Source organism: Mytilus californianus, unplaced genomic scaffold (assembly GCF_021869535.1).
Source record: "Mytilus californianus isolate M0D057914Y unplaced genomic scaffold, xbMytCali1.0.p SCAF_35, whole genome shotgun sequence".
Classification (NCBI taxonomy): Eukaryota; Metazoa; Mollusca; class Bivalvia; order Mytilida; family Mytilidae; genus Mytilus; species Mytilus californianus.
In genome coordinates, this window is record NW_026262685.1 from 1,074,306 (window position 1) to 1,092,756 (window position 18,451).

At 33.0% G+C, this 18,451-nt stretch overlaps 1 protein-coding gene across 1 annotated transcript; it reads right to left on the reverse strand.

Moving 5' to 3' along the window:
- Window positions 1-455: 455 nt before the first annotated feature.
- LOC127736651 (sterile alpha motif domain-containing protein 9-like) lies at window positions 456-17,395 on the reverse strand. The gene is made up of 7 exons (XM_052247209.1): window positions 17,310-17,395; window positions 14,662-14,756; window positions 13,201-13,238; window positions 11,728-11,784; window positions 10,497-10,802; window positions 8,503-8,890; window positions 456-6,103 (listed from the first exon to the last, which is right to left on the reverse strand). The coding sequence occupies exons 2-7, from the start codon at window positions 14,747-14,749 to the stop codon at window positions 456-458; spliced, it is 6,525 nt and encodes a 2,174-aa protein (XP_052103169.1). The 5' UTR covers window positions 14,750-14,756; window positions 17,310-17,395.
- Window positions 17,396-18,451: the final 1,056 nt, after the last annotated feature.

The following is an 18,451-nucleotide window of genomic DNA, read 5'->3' on the forward strand; positions in this document are numbered from 1 at the left end:
GTCATTTTTACCGTTTAAAACTCATCTCTTTCAGTTAAAGTTTTCAAGATAATACCAAAAACTGAAATTTGCAACAACAAAAAAAATGACATTTCAGGGGCAAGTTAAACATTTGCGCAGTAGATATAGTTTAACCTGCTGGTCAAATCTATTATGTCAGATTTTCTCTGACTGCTTTTGCAATATAAGCCAAACCGCTCAATCTCGTTATTTATTGAGAGCAGCTTTCGCAGAAGTGCAAAGATTTAAAATGTTTTCATGTTTTATTTGTTTTCAGTTTTGCGGTGTTATTTTTAATAAAACTGTTATTTATTCCTTTTGAATTTCTGCAGAATCCATGATTTTTTGGTTTTAATTGACATTTTGTGAAGGCCGTTCAGTTTTGACCATTGGATACGCATTTGGCGTCATACGAAATAATTCCATTCATTATCTTACTTTTATAATTATATAACTTAAATTACCTCATGCTGATTAGGATTTCTGTGGTCGGTCTCCATTTTTAGTTCCTGAATTCTGGTAATCAAGTCAGAAAGTTCGCCGTCTGATTTGTAATAGTATTTTTCAGTTTTATCTTCATATAAAGCAACTGGAGAACTGTAAGATTCTGGGTTCTCTTTAAGTTGCACATCATAAGCTATTGGTCCGGCAATACTGAATCCTAGCACAAATGTTACCTCTTCTTCCGATTTAATAGAACACTTTTTAATTTTATGAATCTGAATTTCATTGTCTGATGATTTGTGACTTTTTACAGAAATATATTGCCAGGATTGGTTATACTGGATATAACCTTCTACTCGTCTGACTTTCCGCTTGACATCTTCGCGGTGCCATATCTTTCCATCATCGAACTGTTCACCCGCATAAGACTTATCATAAATATCAAACCTATGACAAAACTTTTTCAGACCTTTGCCATAACCCAAAAAGAACTGAGGAGAAGGTCTTGTTATATTGTTTTCACCTTTCATTTCTCTTTGTTCCTTTTTCTTATAAAATCGTTTTGGTTTTCTGATTGAGAAGTTATTCAATGCCTTTTGAAATAGGTCTATGTCAACATTTGTGTCTTCCTCGCGTGTGGGCCATAACATCATAGACAGAAAAAAATAAGCTTGATCAGCATATTCTCCAGGTGTCATAGATGCAATTTGACAAAACCCGATGAGTTCTATAATTGAATGTAAAGGTGGTGCATTTTTAACTCCATGTGATTTTAAATAACTAAGCAGAAAATTGACAGACACTAAATTAATGTAGTCGCGAACTTCTTTGTTGACAATTAGGGCTAGATGGCCTCGTATTTCTAAACAAAGAGAAAATGCCCTATCCAGCTGCATAAATTTACGCCGATGTTGTAAATATATGCGATTATATAGGTCCATGTAGTTGTTTCCCATATAATTTAATACCTTTCGTCTGTGCCATTCATCAATAACTTCTGGGATAGTGTCTGTGGGTGGTTCTTCACTGTCTTCTCCAAAAATTTGTATAAATTTATTTACCAATTTCGGATAATCTAAATGCAATCGTCGATGAAAGCGGTGCAATTGTTGGGGATCATGACTATAATATATTGGTTCGTAGCATAACTTTCGTTGAATGATCTCAAATGAATGCTTGCCATGACTGGCTAAAGTTGTAAGAGTTCTTTGTATTTCTTTCCATGTATCAGGTAATTCTGAGAGATCATAAAGAGGGTCTGTAAGCAATCTCTTTCGGTTGATTTCGGCAGGGAAATTTGCCTTTTCTAAGAGGAATTGACCACAAAGCAAAATAGTTTTTATTATATCATTAGTGCAATAAAGAACGCTTATTTCACCGGCATTTTCAACGCATCGTCTTGCCTCAAGGAAAAGTTCGAATGCTTCTAACAGACTTTTAACAGCGCATCCTGATTTTTCAATATTTACGAAGTCATCTATATTTGATTCAAATTTATCTTTCATAGCTAATCCTAAACTTTGATAGCAAAACCCCTTCTCTTCTATAGAAGAGGCATACTTTATTGACTCCTGTGCATATTTAATCGCATCGTCATATTGTTTATTATTAGAAAGTAATTTCGATAGTATTTGATAGATATAACAGTCTTGAAATAACTCGAACCCCTTTTTTAAAACCTTTGCGGCATTATTCCAACCTTCATCTTTAGTAATTCTTTCTATTAAAGGTGAATAAGACGTATTTACCTTATCATTATATTCTTCTTTTAGCCTTCTCCTAAGCATTTCTTTTGTCTTATATTCAATGATACTGCTTGCAGTGACTGAATTATTTGTTAAGACGGAAGAATCTAGAAATTTTAAGGTAAGATCAGTTAAAGACAATTTGTTTTCTTTTAAGATGTTTAACACTACGGGAGCTATTGAAGGGTGTGATATTCGAATCTCTTTGAATTTATGTTTTGTGCTATAATTTCGGTTTTCCTCAACTAAAAGGAATATTTTTTTATCCTCTAGCATATTCTTTTCCCAGAATTCCCATGCTTTACCTTTTGTATATTTTGTTCCAATGAATTCATCACAACACTCTACAGGGATGCATGCTCTTTTTGAATTATACGAAAGATTTCCGTAGTAGGAAAGTAATGCTACAAAAGAGAGCAACTCATACTCGTTTGAATCCTCGTCAATCTTGGTTAATAACTCAGAGATCGTTTTTTTAATATAAGCGCCATCAAAATCCTTTCTGAGAATTAAAAATGAGATGAGATTGTCCGGGCGATATGGATGCTTTCTTTTTTCTATTTGTTTGAACTTAGTCTCAAACCAATGTATTTCCTCATCTGTTAATTTCTGACGTAGTGTTTCAGAATATTCAATTAAGGGGCTTGTAAATTTGGGCTTACGTTTTACTTCCTCTATACCACGTTGACAAATAATAATACAACAAACTGGTCCCTGCTGTGGTAGCTTGATATTATTGAAATATTTCTGTATTTTCTTTGGTAACTGTTGAGGGTAGTAATCAGGATCAGAAAGGTCATCAACCAGCAAAAGTAGAGGGTTCCGCCTAGATGTCTCTTTGTATTGCCAAAGAGAAAATATATTTGAAACCGTAGTACTTGTCAGTCTTTTAATTATTGCACAACGGTAACGATCATGAAATTCCCAAAGAAGATGTCGAGCTAATGTCGATACTCCAGCTCCTGGTTGATAAACGATCGTTATTGGAACTGCTACTTGGTCATAATTTTCATGTCCATAAGATAAAACTCGTTGTATATAGGTTTTCACTTGCGTAAATATGTGTCTAGTGCAAACATGCCCTAAAGCAAAATTAAACCAGTTTACCTTTCCACCTTTATAGAACTGCTTTTCTATTTTCAAATTAAACATTTCGTTATTCTCATGAGATGAATAATTACATAGTGTGGTACTCAATACATCTAAATCTGTTATTGCGTCTTGAAAGTTTTGATCCATTGGCACACCGTCTCCCCCACTATGTACGGGAATTCGTATTAGAATTTCGTCTAACTGTCCTGTCGACATGCAAAATGTAGAACATATGTGTTCCCATGTCAAACCTTCTCCATAAACACTTTGTCTTGTTATATCTTCTTCTGAACTTCTTTTTTCTCTTACCAATATTTTTCTTAAATTTTTTATTATATACTCTTCTGTCGTAATTATTAATATTCTGTCCCATCCAAATCGTAAAATACATTCATTTAGTGTCTCTATCAAACCAATGAAATCATCCGAAAACAGCAAAAATATAAACATTGCCCTCCGTTTCGGAATAATTTGACTATAAAAGAAAACAGCATCTCGTATTCCTAAATATTCGGAACTCCAAGAATTTCTGTCACTGTCATAATGTGGCCGAACTGGTGTAACATCATTTCTACCATTAGCAAACACCCAAACTGTTTTGGGATCATGCGGAAAACCTAGCAAAGATTGTAGTTTAGTGAAACGATTTGAGAAGTCTTCAAATATATCTTCACTGTGTATCTCACTTTTCATTTTATTTCTATAGTTGGAACACAATCCATCCACATTTGAATAATCGTCGAAATCGAATATACAATAAAAATCAATAGCACGAATAAATTGCAATCTTTGAATCCATTCTGGGTTTTGTTTTTGCTCTAACGTTGGTTTGTTTAATACTAAGAAAGGATAAAAGGAACTATCAAACTGATCTAAACCATTACACAAAAGGCGTCTTAATTTATCCAATGGCAACTCCAGCGGCTCCTTTATTGTCTTTCGTATGCGTTCATCAAATATCTTTCTTTGCTTGATAATACTTTCTAAAGGCTTATGTATAAAAGCGTCATCAACTACTTTTTCTGTTGATGACCCCTTTCGAACAAATAAAGTGTAGTCTTTTTCAATTTTCTTAATATTTCCGATATTATCAAGTTTACTTCTATTCAATTTGAAATACGCATCTCCACATTTTTCAGTGGATGGCTCAATGTCAACTTCCATTACGTACATTACTCGTTCACTCGCACTTGTAACGACAGGAATAAAAACAGGATCACCAATACACATAATGGCAGTCGCTTTGGAGGCATCGTCAAAACATTTGTTCTTAGCATTATCCAATGCGTCTGTGAACTGTGATTTAAAGTCTTTCATCGTTTCCTCAATACAAAAACCAACTATCTCCCCATGCTTAAAACTTCTGCCATCAATTTTTGCTACGTCGTCACCTATTCCAAAAGCTATTGTTCCATTTTTTCTAAAATTTAATACACCACAGGCAAAACGCAAAGTTTCGATTAAAAATTTACTGATAGCTTTTTCAATCGAAACAAGACTTGACGCGAAAAATTTATATTCAAAACACCTGTCTGCCAACGCTCCACCTGATTCACATGTTGGGAAAACCTTGCCTGCAATATACTGAATATCTGCTCCAGATGCCAAAAATGGACGATGCGACTGTATATGTGAAATACATTTCACAGTGACCGTTGCTTTATCTGCTTCAATTTCAGTACCTCGCGCTATCAAGGCAGATGCCCAAAAATCTTTTGTTTCATTCCGATGGTCGAACTGTAAATATTCAATACCCTTTCTAAAATTAAACCGGTAAAGAATTGGATCTTTTTCTCGTACTTGCAAATTAATTTCATATGTTATAACATCAGTTCCAAATGTACCACATTCTACTACAAGAAACATATTTGGTATCAATAACAGATCTTGAGGCTTTTTGAACTTGTCCATTATTGGTTTCATATTAGGTTGCTCGTTTGACAATGAAATATGTTGTCCGCCATAGGTCAAACATTCGTCGTCATCAGTTTCCTCAAATAATGTTTTCGAAGAAGCATCTAAACTTTGTCTCCATCGTCGCATGTTCTGTCGTATTTTACTCCAAATAATACGTTGTGAATGAGAGTCAAATTGAATTTGTTCTTCGTTTAGAATGAAGAACAATACTTTAGATTCAAAATCATTTTTTGTTTTCCATGCACTGTATATGATGCTTAAATTACAAGGTTTAGCGAATGTATCCAGCGATGCAGAAGATTTTTCCAAGTTAAGACGGTCCTGTAAAAATGAAACCCACTTTTCAACCTCAGAAGGTGGTTTGCTATGTCCTTGTTTCTCTTTACTACTTTTGGGTTTATTTTTTAAATCATGAACTGGGACTAAAATCTCCGCTTGTTTGAGCATAATTTTTTCAAACTGCAATCTGTATTCTTTTGATGATGAATAGTCTTCTTGCATTTCCTCAACATTACTGTATGTTAAAAATACCACACCATCTATAGCTTTCTCGTGAATAAATTTACATATGCTATCAACTGTGTCCCTTTTCCCCTTTAACGTTCGTTTTACTAAATCTTCAACATCTTCACATTTCCATTTACTTTCTGGTAGTGTGAGGATCTCTCTTGTTTTAGTATCAGGCTTTCTTAGGATAAGCATTTTTCGTAACAGACCAATAGGAACAACTGGAAGGACCAATTTAAATTGTTCCAAACTTTCCAACGAATATCTATACAGTAGCTGGCCGTTTAAATCTTCCAAATCGTAATTTTCAACTTGCTCTCTGGTTAATCCTAAAGATTTTATCAACCATGTGGTAACTTCATCCTCGCTACTCTTTTCTGTTACATTTTCAGTGTTGTCTTAAATAACAAAAAAATAATAACTTCAGAAGACACAAAACCATTTACCCGATACTTAGTTTACGTCATGAAACGTAATAATATAAAAAGTAGACACAAAAAGTACACATTGAAACAATAAAGAACGGTTGCCTATAATTGCTAACATCCACTTCATTTATACTTTTGTGGATAGTTGTCTCATTGGTAATCATACCACATCTCCTTATTTTTTATATTCATTCAAATCTTGACATAAATAAAATATCATCTTAAAATAACCAACCTTCTTGTGCGGGTTTTTATCATTATTTGGCTTTTAAAATATTGTCAGAGGCATCACTTTCATTTTAATTTTTTTTAAATCGAGGGTTATTGATGAGTCTTTTGTAAACGAATCGCGCGTTGGGCGTATAACATTATAAGCCTGGTATCTTTGATGAGTTTTTTCAAACAATGTAAGGGTTTTGATTTTCGGTAAATATTTTCAACTTCTTTCTAAACTTCTTTTCTCTTGTATCGTGAATGTTTTCGTTCGATTTTAGTGTTGTCAAGTTGATCATCTTGACAGTCTGATTGTTAATATATCTTGTATAGCTTGGTCGGACCAAAATGCAAAATTTGGGCTTTAAAGTCGTTTTTTTGTTTTGTTTAACGAGAGGCTCAGTGTTAAATTATTAATAGTCATTTTAAAATCCCCATAAAGTTTACGTTAATTATTATAATCGTTCAAATAATATTTTAACATTATTCTTTCTCATCATTTTGATCATTATATTTGAAACTGGAGTAAAATTAAACTAGAGGCTCTAAAGAACCTGTGTCGCTCACCTTGGTCTAAGTGCATATTAAACAAAGGACACACTCCAACATTGCTCCTGTCAGATTTTCTCTATTCATAACGGTTCTCAAACAATAGATAAAAATTTGCATTTTACCCTAATTTCTATTTTTAGCAATGTCGGCCATCTTAGTTGGCAGGCGGGGACAGAGGACACATTTTTTAAACAAGATACTCCAATGATGATTGTGGCCAAGTGTGGTTAAATTTGGCCCAGTAGTTTCAGAGAAGATTTTTGTAAAAGTTAACAGACAATGGAAAATCGACATTAAAGGGCAATAACTCCAATAAGGAGTCGTCATACGATTTCCTCTGTCTTAAGTGTAGATCTTGTCATGCTGATCATTTTTGCTTATTTAAGTTTCTATCTATCTATTATAATTTTGAAGATATAAGGCAAAAACGCAAAAAATTGGTAAAAATTGTCATCAAAGGGCAATAACTCTAATAAAGTGTCAACTGATGATTTCAACCATTGGACTTATTTGTAGAACTTGTCTTGCTGATCATTTTTGCAATTTAAAGTTTCTCTCTATCTATTATAGTTTTCAAGATAATAGGCATAGAAAACAATGGTAAAATTTGTCATTTAAGGGCAATAACTCCTATAAGAAGTCGTTTGACAGTATTGACATATATGAACAATTAGTAGAGCTCAACATTCTGAACATTTTTGACCGTGTCAGATTTTCTCTATTTATAACCATTTTCAAAATATAAGACAAAACTTGCAATTTACCACTATGTTCTTTTTTTAGCCATGTCGGCCATCTTGGTTGGCAGGCGGAGTCATCGGGCACATTTTTTAAACTAGATATTCCAATGATAATTGTGGCCAAGTTTGGTTAAATTTGGCCCAGTAGTTTCAGAGAAGATTTTTGTAAAAGTTAACGACGACGGACGACGACGACGGACGCCAAGTGATGAGATAAGTTTCGGGCCAGGTGAGCTAACTAGAGACTTTTTTTAACATCAAAGTAAATTAATCGAACATTGGGTGCTGTTTCTGCAAAGTAAGACTATTTTTGTATTTGAATAAAATAGCAAGAGCAAACAGGTTTCGTGCCAATTTGATGAGAAATGCAATTTATAACTGGTTGTTACTTTTTGTTCTGATCCACTGTAGAGCGATGGTTGATGTTTAACCCCGCCACATTCTGCATGTGCCTTTCTCAAATCAGGAGCTTGTAATTTAGAGGTTGTCGTTTATTCGTGGCTGTCAGATTTATTTTTCGTTAATTGTTTTGTCGTAGATCAGGACGGTTGGTTATTCCGTTTCAATTGTTTCACATTTTGTCATGTATGAGCCTGTCAGAGCTGACTATAGGGTATGTTCTCATTGTCGAAGGTCGTACGGTGACATATTGTTGCTTAAACCCACGTCATTTACAGACCCCGTGAATAGTTATCTCATTGACAATCATACCACATCTCCTTATTTCATAATGAAGACAAGCTCGAACAAATAATTGTGACATATCGACAAACATGATTTATATTGCTTCTTCTCTTAAGCAATACACAGCATATTACATATACATCCAAGTGGTTATATGATATAATGATGAATAGTATCTACCTCCCTGTTCCATTCCGCCTTTGCCTTTAACCAGGACAAGGATAGAATCGTATGGCTGAATATTGGGAAACATATTTCCATGGAGACATTTTCCGTGGTGATAAAGCAGAAGTAAACTATACGGAATTGAGGTATGTCTTCTTATTTCATACATGATGTTATCATAAGATAATGATGTTAACTGTAATAGCTTATGGGAATCTTGGTACATCATGTATACAGCTGGCGTTTCAAAGGTTTTACATGGTTCTTCTGGTACACTACCGTTTTCTGTAGAGACTAATATGTTTGTGTTGCTAGAAGCCTCATTTAATATGGAATGTTTTAAAAACCTATCAGAATCACAATTCCTGGCAGTTGTCTTGTTGATTTGGATGAACTGTTTAGACTGTAAGTATACATTTAGAAAAACTATATTTGAACAGCGTCAAATTAAACTTCCATAATATGTTATACATACTGAGAGCCAATGGAAACGCGCAACATTATATTCTTTGTCCCTTTTGATCTTGTTAAAAAAATACAATAATATTCTTTCAATACATTCCTCACACATGTTATTCTAACAGTTTTGGTTGCATGGACTATGTTCAGTTTAGAAGCTAGAAATTATTACGATACGTGTCAAAATAATTCAAAACTTTTCATTTAAAAGTGATCTCACTGGACCAAATGTAATGGAAAATTGATAATCTGCCTTATATTTTGATACCATTTGCTAAAGGGGTTCATTATTGTGGAAAGATGTAGGGCCAACTGTCCCCGAATAAATTTCACACCTGTATAAAATAAAAATAAAAGATGTAGTAAGATTGTATTGAGACAACTCTCCATCAAATATCAAATGACGTAGAAGCTAGCAACTAGAGGACACCGTACGGCTCTCATGATTGATCAAAACCCATACCACAGAGCAGGCTATATAAGGTCCCGAAATTACAAATGTTAAACTATTCAAACGAGGAAACTAACGGCCTAATTTTAGTACAAAACAATAAACGAAAAACAAATATGATATACAGCAACAAACGACAACAACTGAATAACAGGCTCCTGACTAGGGACAGGCACATACAGAATGTGGCGGGGCTAAACGTGTATGCCCAACCCTGAGACAGTGGTACAACAGAATGACACAGGAACAAACTTTACAAAACAATAAACAAAAAACAAATATGATAAACAGCTTGCGCAACAAACAGATTTTGTTCAATCTTCAGTATTTTTCCCAATGTCTTTGATTTATCCCCCCAAAAAATGAATCTTACATCCCTCCAATGTTCAGATTACTGATAATTATATCATAAATGTCAAGTAATTGATAGACAGTGGAATCTTTAGGCTGGAATTCAAACTGGTGTTTTGTTAAAATGTGATGTTCCAGCACATAGTTGTGCATATGTTTAACTAGTATTTTGCATTTTTGTATCAAATTAAAGAGCATTCAACACGATATGTAGCAACAAATCATAGCATTTTGAGTTTATGGAAATAAGTAAAATTGTTTATAAAATATTTTAAGTATTTACGATATAGCCTTTTTGATATAAAATGTCTGGTAGGATTTGACAACTTTTACGTGTTGACCATGTGAGTGAAACACAGAAGGGAAATATGCACCACCTATTTGCAATTAAACGGGCAATTTTTTATTTTCTTGGTAAAAATGTTAATGTTAAAATCTGAAAATCATAAAGCTCTGAAATTTAATGGAAATCTTTTGTAATAATATCTTAATACGTTTTCAAAGATGCTCTGTCAGTTCGATTTTTTTTTATTAAATGAAAATTACATGTTTCTATTGGCGCTCGGTATATAATTATAAAGTGTAGAACCCCTCTAGATGATATTAGAGATATAAAACACTTTATGTGGTCCAATCAAGTTATGAAAATCAACAAAAAATATTTTCGTGTAAGTTCAGTCCAAGTTCTGAATTCCAAAATTTCAGATTTCATTAAACAGCGAACAACAAAGAAAACAGAAATACAAACCTTTCCACTGTTCCCGCTTTTCAATGGTTTTAAAGATTGTGATCCCTTTTTTCGATTGTTCTGCTTGGTTATTAATGAAGAACTATGAACCTTCACTGTCTTTATTTTCTGGCAGGTAGGTTTTGACTTATGATGAGGAACATCTCTCCAAAATGCACTTCGCTGTAACTTGTAATCATTATATGTATATTTCAAATTATGTCTTTGTTGACTACTGATCTGTGATTGAAAGTTTTTATTATTGTTTCTTTGCAAGGTCTTGAAACCATTGTACACAGTTAAATGGTGTCCTCTAAGCACCCATGCCTGAAAAAAAATAAATTCAAGGTAAAGAAAAATAATTTTATGAGTATTTTTAAAATTGGTAAACTACAAATATTTACGAAAGTACTTTTTCAATAAACATGCAATTTTTTTTTTCAGAAACAAACTTTGCATAGAGTACTCTGACGAAAGTATATTTGCAATATTAGTATGAAAAATTTTAAGATAATTACCAAAAAGACGCTTAACTATTAAAAATGCCCTTCGTCGAACCCGGCATAATGTACCAAAATTAACTTCCCCGTTTGAAAAAAGTTATTGTTAAAAAAAAAATAATCTCACTTTGGGATTGATTCACCCTCTTCAATAAAGACATGCATACGCCAAAAGTTATTTGTATCTCTTCACTGATTTTTTCTTACATTTATAAGTATTATTGAAGCTTTTATTATGTCTTGTTCTTTGTCCCTTCTATCCGAACGGTTCTGTGAAACCCGCACCACATCATCCTCCTTATGTTTGTGTATACAAAGGTATTTCGTGTGGAGGAGAAAAACTCCTCCTGCATCTTGCTCTCTAGCTCACTCCATATAACTTACAAAATCATTGTCCCATCCCCGCTCTTTGTGAGACTAATTTGTTTGTCTATTTTCTGTGTTTGTTCGATCTTTTTTGTCTTTTTTTGTGAACAATAGATTCTTGTACTTCATCCGTTGTCTAGCTTCTCAAATGTAGACAGAAGGCAGTAAACCTACGATAACATTAACGCGACCACCTCACATTAACTACATTTCGCGCTCACGCATATTTGCTAGGCAAAATTAACCTGAATTTTGCGGAGTTGCCTAAAATGAGAATTAATTTTAAACCGGGTGCCACAGTTCAGACGTTTACACTGCCTGAATCTAACCCGGATTGATATTGTATAGAGTGAACGGGGTATGGGTCTTTCCTTGAACATACATACCTGATTAAGGACAAATTCAATGGATGACCTTTTAAATAAGTATACGTCTGCACATCTCTAATAAAAAGAAGACAAACATGTATTAATGAATCTGAAGAAAATTCCAAAATAACTCAATGCTGGAGATGTGAATATATTTTTAAAATTGTAGGTACATGCAATGTGTCTCGCTTATTGCACTGTAATCTTCATTCCCTCTGTGTCTTTTCACCTAAGACTAACTTGGATTCTTGTCGTTTAATCTTTAGTTAATTTTGTGAAATAATGATTGTCAGTTTTGTCTTTTTTTCTTCTTCTGCCATGGCAAAGGTGCTGTCTTTTTATTCTTCGACTAATATGTTTGATTGTCACCTTCGCATCTTTCCCCCTTTTTTCTTCTGGATTTTAGCCTTGTCTTTTTTAAATTATTCGACTGATTGTCTGTTTATTGCTTAAGGTCCAGTGGTTATTAATGCAATATGTACATTCTGCAAGATAGGTCGACCGAGATGAAGCACATGACTGACACATGTTTGGAAAAAGTTTACAACTATCTAGTATACAAATTATATATTCAAATTTCTATATATGTTAAGAGTTTAGTTAGTATACAGGTGTTCACTGAATACATTATCATGCAATATACAAGTCAGGTGAGAGAGTGAAAACAATCATAATCACATCAACTCTTAACAGTGGAGTAAGAACAGTCATAAACAGTAGTAAGTGTAACATGAACAAGAAAAAACCGGTCATAACGTAAAATGGACCATAGTGGACAAGTGGGATCTATGCAGGGGTACAATTGGAATAGTACGTTTTAAAAAAACTGGAACATGTAACAAACAAACAATTACTAGTGGCCACTGAAGAGCTTGTGAATTGTAGGCAAGTTCTATCACGGCCTTGAGAGTTATACAGAACGTTTTTAATCTAAGAAAATATACGGTTGTAAAAAATTCAACTGGAAACTAATTGAGATACGTAAATCTAAATGCTTGGGAGACCGATGATAGTATGTCACTACTTAAAAACGAAAAGTTGACAATAGGCAAACTGAAATCATCGTCTTTGTCAGAGACGTGAGTTTTGCGTTTAAAGGAAAATGCCGACGTTCAGGCCTTGATGATCTAATTTCAAGCTCACATGAAAATATGATAAGAACAAGAAGTACTCACTGAAAAAAAGGATTAACCAGTAACAGAACATCATTTTTCTATCGAGATACTTTTTGGAAATATTTACCAAAAGACACGTTAATTGTTGTCAAAATTCTCCGTTGTAAAGGGTATTATAGGTGTGTAGTTATGATGTACTGTTTAATTTTGAGACATACATTGTAGTACTTCTATGATACTACAATTACGACAAAACAAAATTACAACAAACTTGTGTAGTTATGATGTACTGTTTAATTTTGAGACATACATTGTAGTACTTCTATGATACTACAATTACGACAAAACAAAATTACAACAAACTTATTTTACCCACCTCTTTTCGGTGTAAAATGACTTTGTTAATCTGTGCAACTGCAAAAAATAAGTTCGATATGATTTCCAAATTAATCATATTACATATACTACACTTATACTTGAGAAAAATATCCCGACTAATCAAAAAACTTGATTGAATACCATGAAAGTGGATATGAGCACATATGGGATAAATCATAATGGTAATTTATGTTAAAATAAGGGTACTCCAGTATGAAAGAGTTATTATTTGGGCATCAAAGTGGATATAGCCCTCTTCCCTGTGAAGTTCTTGAAAAAAACATATATTAATATAATCAATGTATATGTAAACTAATGATATCATTTATCAGCAAAATTTCAGGTTTTGGCAATCAAACTTGAAAAAGAAAAGATAGAACAGACTGAGGCAATTATTGCCATACAAAAGCATTCAATTTGATAATGTATCAATTTGAAGACAGAAAAATAGAAGCAATCAAGTTTCATTCAGAATCCATAATTATATAACATCTGAAAATGTAACTCTTCCTGTTTTGTCAGAACAAATTTCTCTTTTTAGAATAAGAGAAAAGATAAAATAATTATGTTACTTTTATGTAAATTTAAAATAGTCATCTCATGTCTTACTGGCTGACGCCATGCAGATATGAGAAGACTATATCTAATACATATAATCATTCGAAACAAACTTGTAGGTAACAAAGAAAATACTTGTATCATATAAGTCAAAACTATATAGTCATTACATTGCGATTACTACAAAGACTCAATCTCCATGCCGATTGTTTTCTCCGACTTATTTATCATTATTTAGTCACAGTTTTACTGTTTGATATAAAGCTTTTTGATACTATAAATATTGTAACAAAAATAGATAGACGTTACTGGATTTTAATTCGTTTACATGACCCATACATTTTTCACATGTTTTTGCGATCTTATTACTTGTTATCTTATAAACAAATAAAAAAAATATTTGTGATGTTATATTTATGAGGCACGGATTGAGTTAAAATTATTGTATTTAAGGAAATCATGAAATCGAATAATGGAGGTCCCTAAAATATTTCAGGATATTCTGAACTATAATTATTGAGATCTTGAAACCGACTTATGGAGGTCCTGAAATCGAATTTCGGAGGTCATGAAATTTTTCAGGATATCCTGAATTCGAATTATGGAGATCTCCTTATCAAATAAATACAATAATTTTGACTAAATCCGCGCCTTATATATATGTATATGTGTCAAGTAATATTTTAGATAATTTAAAAGTCACTCCGTATCTACGAGTCATTAATATAAGTAATAGTATATCTTTTATGGGTAGATAGATTTTACCTGTATAAAAGAAAACAAACATAAATTATGTGGATATACGTCAATTGGACAAAAAAACCAACATTAATAGATATATAGATTTCGGCATACAGTCTATACAATATACTAACATGTTTAAAACAACCATGTATTATACCTGACGAGAATAGCTGGTAGACGTCATACTTGTTGTATCTAACATTTTCAGGGATACACACTCGAATCATTCCACCAAGTTGCTTCATATTTTACCTGAAAGATTATTGACAACAGGATTGCGTCATGACACATATATTACCTTTTTTCTTAAACATCTGACACCACTTTAAAATGGAGAAAAGCCATGTGATTTTAAGTTAATATGCTAGAGAATAAGCAACGGAGTGTAATATCAAGCTATGCACGTTTACTTTATAGTTTCATCTATACCAAATATGAAATATTCCATGTGTTAATGTATTCCAATGGATATTTGGCATTGCTTTAATTTTAGAAAGCCGTTCCCAACCGTTATAAGTTCAATTTTATTTCTTTGTAAAGTGTTTCGGTACTGACGAATTGAATATGAAGTTGTTACATATGTGGACAAAATGCATTACTCTGATGAACAGAAAAAATCTATATGATCTAAAAAAAATGTTTTTGTAAATTGATAAGGTTAATTAAATTGTATGTATGTAGGCTCTCCGAGGTAAACCAGGTACTTACCCCTTTAGTGTTAACATATACCCCTTTAGTGTTAACATATACCCCTTTAGTGTTAACATCTCATGTTATCTCTGTAATTGCCTCTGTCTTACTTTTGCATTCATTTGTATATTTGTACATATGGAATAGTTGCGTGTATCTCTATACCTATGTAATTTGTAATTTAGTCGAGACAAATTGACAACGCCATGGCAAATAACGAAAAACGGAAGAAAAACACTACATAGAAAACTAAACACTGAACAAAATTAATCTTTAGAAAAAATCTGGGGCGTTCTCGTGTGCTTTGGAAGGGTAAGCAGATCCTGCTCTACTAGTGGCACCCGTCATGTTGCTTATGATAAGTACAAGTTCGGTGATAAGTCTCATTCGGTAATCATGTCAAAATCGAGAAAAAGAGTACGGGATTGTGTTTACGAGAACTGAGAAGTTCGGGGATATAAATTAAGCTACAGTGTACCACTAATGAAATTTTGATTTTTAATAATTTAGTAATTGGTTAATGATATTGCCAGCGGATGCTGTCATTGGCGAAAGAGATAGTTTGAAGTTTAGTGAACTTTAAATAAAAAAGTACCATATAAGAAAATAAAGATATGTGGTACAATTACCAATGAGATAGCAATCTACATAAGGACAAGAACGTGAACAACTACAGCTCAAGGTACGGCCTTCAACAATGAGCAAACTCGATACCGTATAGTGAGCTATAAGATGCTCTGGGATGACAAAATGTGAAATAATTTAAAAGAAAAAAAAAAAGAGTGCACACGCAGAGATGTCACGCCTGTTCTCCTTATCATTGAATTCATGTTGAAAGTGTAATATGAAGGTTTTACTCCAATAGATATAAGAAAATGTGGTATGAGTGCCAATGAGACAACTCTCCATAAACATAAAATTATCTTAGTTCTATGGAAATGAAGTCACAGTCAGGTGAACCCTTCCAGACAGACATATACACCTTACAATCATTCCATACACTAAACATAGTTGACCTATTGATTAAAGTATCTGATAAACTGACAAAATTACGAAAACTTATCACTGACAAATGAACCATGAAAATGAAATCAAGGTCATATGAACCCTGCCAGACAGACATCCACATCATCCAATCGTTCCATGCACCAAATATAATTGACCTATAAATTTGCTTATAAAATCCCCGAGAAATAAACCCAAGGCACAAAACTACAAATTGATAAAAGACACAAAAGACCTATATTTAGAGTAATCACAGTTACTAAAAGATACAGTAAAAATTAGTTCTTACCTCGCTTCAGAACTATCATATACTAGCGGATTAATTTGGTCAGAACTCTTTTACTTTATGTAAGATCTGAGTTAATCTGTTGTAGGGTAAAACTGTTAGAAAAATGTTGTAGGACAGACTGTCTAAATGTGTTCTAGGATAGAACTGTAAGAATCTCCTCTAGGGTTAAAAATTTCCGAAATAACGTAAAATCTAGTAATTCAAAGGTCACGATTTAGATCATGTCTAGTTGTTGATTGTCATAGTCACGTAAACATTCAGAAAATATACATGGAACTCACTCCATTTTAAGGTGGTACTTTCAAGACCCCCCCCCCCCCCCCCTTTTCCCCTTTTTTAAAAATCTGCATTGACATAAGTATTAAGATCTGTTTATATATTATACTAGTATACAATTTCCAATTAAGTTTAAAAAAAAAACGCATTGTTTCAATATTTCATGTATGCGGGACATTAGAAAATTTAGAATGGATATTGATTTTCGGAAATCTCAACACGTATTTTTGGAAAATGAGTTTAAAAAATACCAAATTCAAATACAGGCGATGGAAATATTTCAGCATTCAAATTTGTCAATAAAATGTTTAACGTCGATCAGGTTGATCAATTGTTAATTTCAAGAAAGTAAGATGTGTCTCCAACATTTGAATGTATGTCTTTCATGAATACAAAGCAGTATTAAAGTTGCGTACTTCAGCCTTCCATCCTTCCTATAGCGCTTGAAGCGACTTTGCTTTGCATAGAATAATTGTACAGATGTCCACACAATGTTAAAAATGTCTTTAATAACGTATAATGTACCATATAATTAATTGACATACCTTTGGACTTGCATTTATTAATAAAATCTGGGTATTTTCCAATCATATTATTTTTACAACATAAAGATAAACTTCCTTGTTTGGTTTGTTATCAAATTTATTGTACCACGTGATTTAAAGATATGCCCAACTTCCACTTGCGTTTTCAAATGGACACGAAAGGATAATAAATAATAGCAATATTTATCAAAAATAGTTTAGATACCATATCGATACAAAAGATTGATTTTATATTAAATATGCACTGAATAAAGTAAAAGATATAGCGCCAATATGTTTAATGTTCAATATAATATACTTAATTATACTAACATAACCCTTTGTTTTGGGAGACCAGACAAGTCTTGTTTGTGCAGTTATACTTCCCATCTATTTTTTTTTCAATAGATAACTATCACCAGGCCAGCTTGTTTCATAATTATGGCCGAAATATTTTTTACAAAGCAGTCGGTATTGTTAGAATTTGTAACATTTGACTTTAATGGTAGCGGCGTGGGCGTTGTTGCTGATCTGTTTTCTGATTGGATGATACTATCATTCTCGTTGTTCGTCGATACGTTTGTTTAATATTTGTTCATGTACAACAAGTACTAGTTTAGAATATAGATAAATTTTATCTCAGATATCTATATTACACCGGAGTACAATTAATGTTTTCGTGATACATACCTTTAAAGCATTGGTGGTGGAGGTTTCCTCCCCGAGGATATCACCAGCCCAGTAGTCAGCACTTCTGTGTTTGGCAAAACCTTTAAGAATTTTGGGTCCTCAATGCTCTTCAAGTTCGTACTTTATTTGGCCTGTTTAACTTTTTTTGATTCGAGCGTCACTGATGGGTCTTTTGTAGACGAAACGAGCGTATGGCGTACAAAATTATAAGCCTGGTATCTATGATGAGTTTAGTTATACTTCAATAGAAAATATTTACTAGTTTAGAGAACGTTAATTACATTCAGACCACTCAAAAAGATATGCACACGCTACATACAAAGAGACTTATTTGTAGACAGAAAATCTCACATTTTAAGATGAAAACATTGAGATAAACATAATTATTGAGCATATCATTCAAAACTTTATACCTCCCTATATTGATAACACAGAACCACCTATTATTTCGTATACATACAAAAAACCCTGCA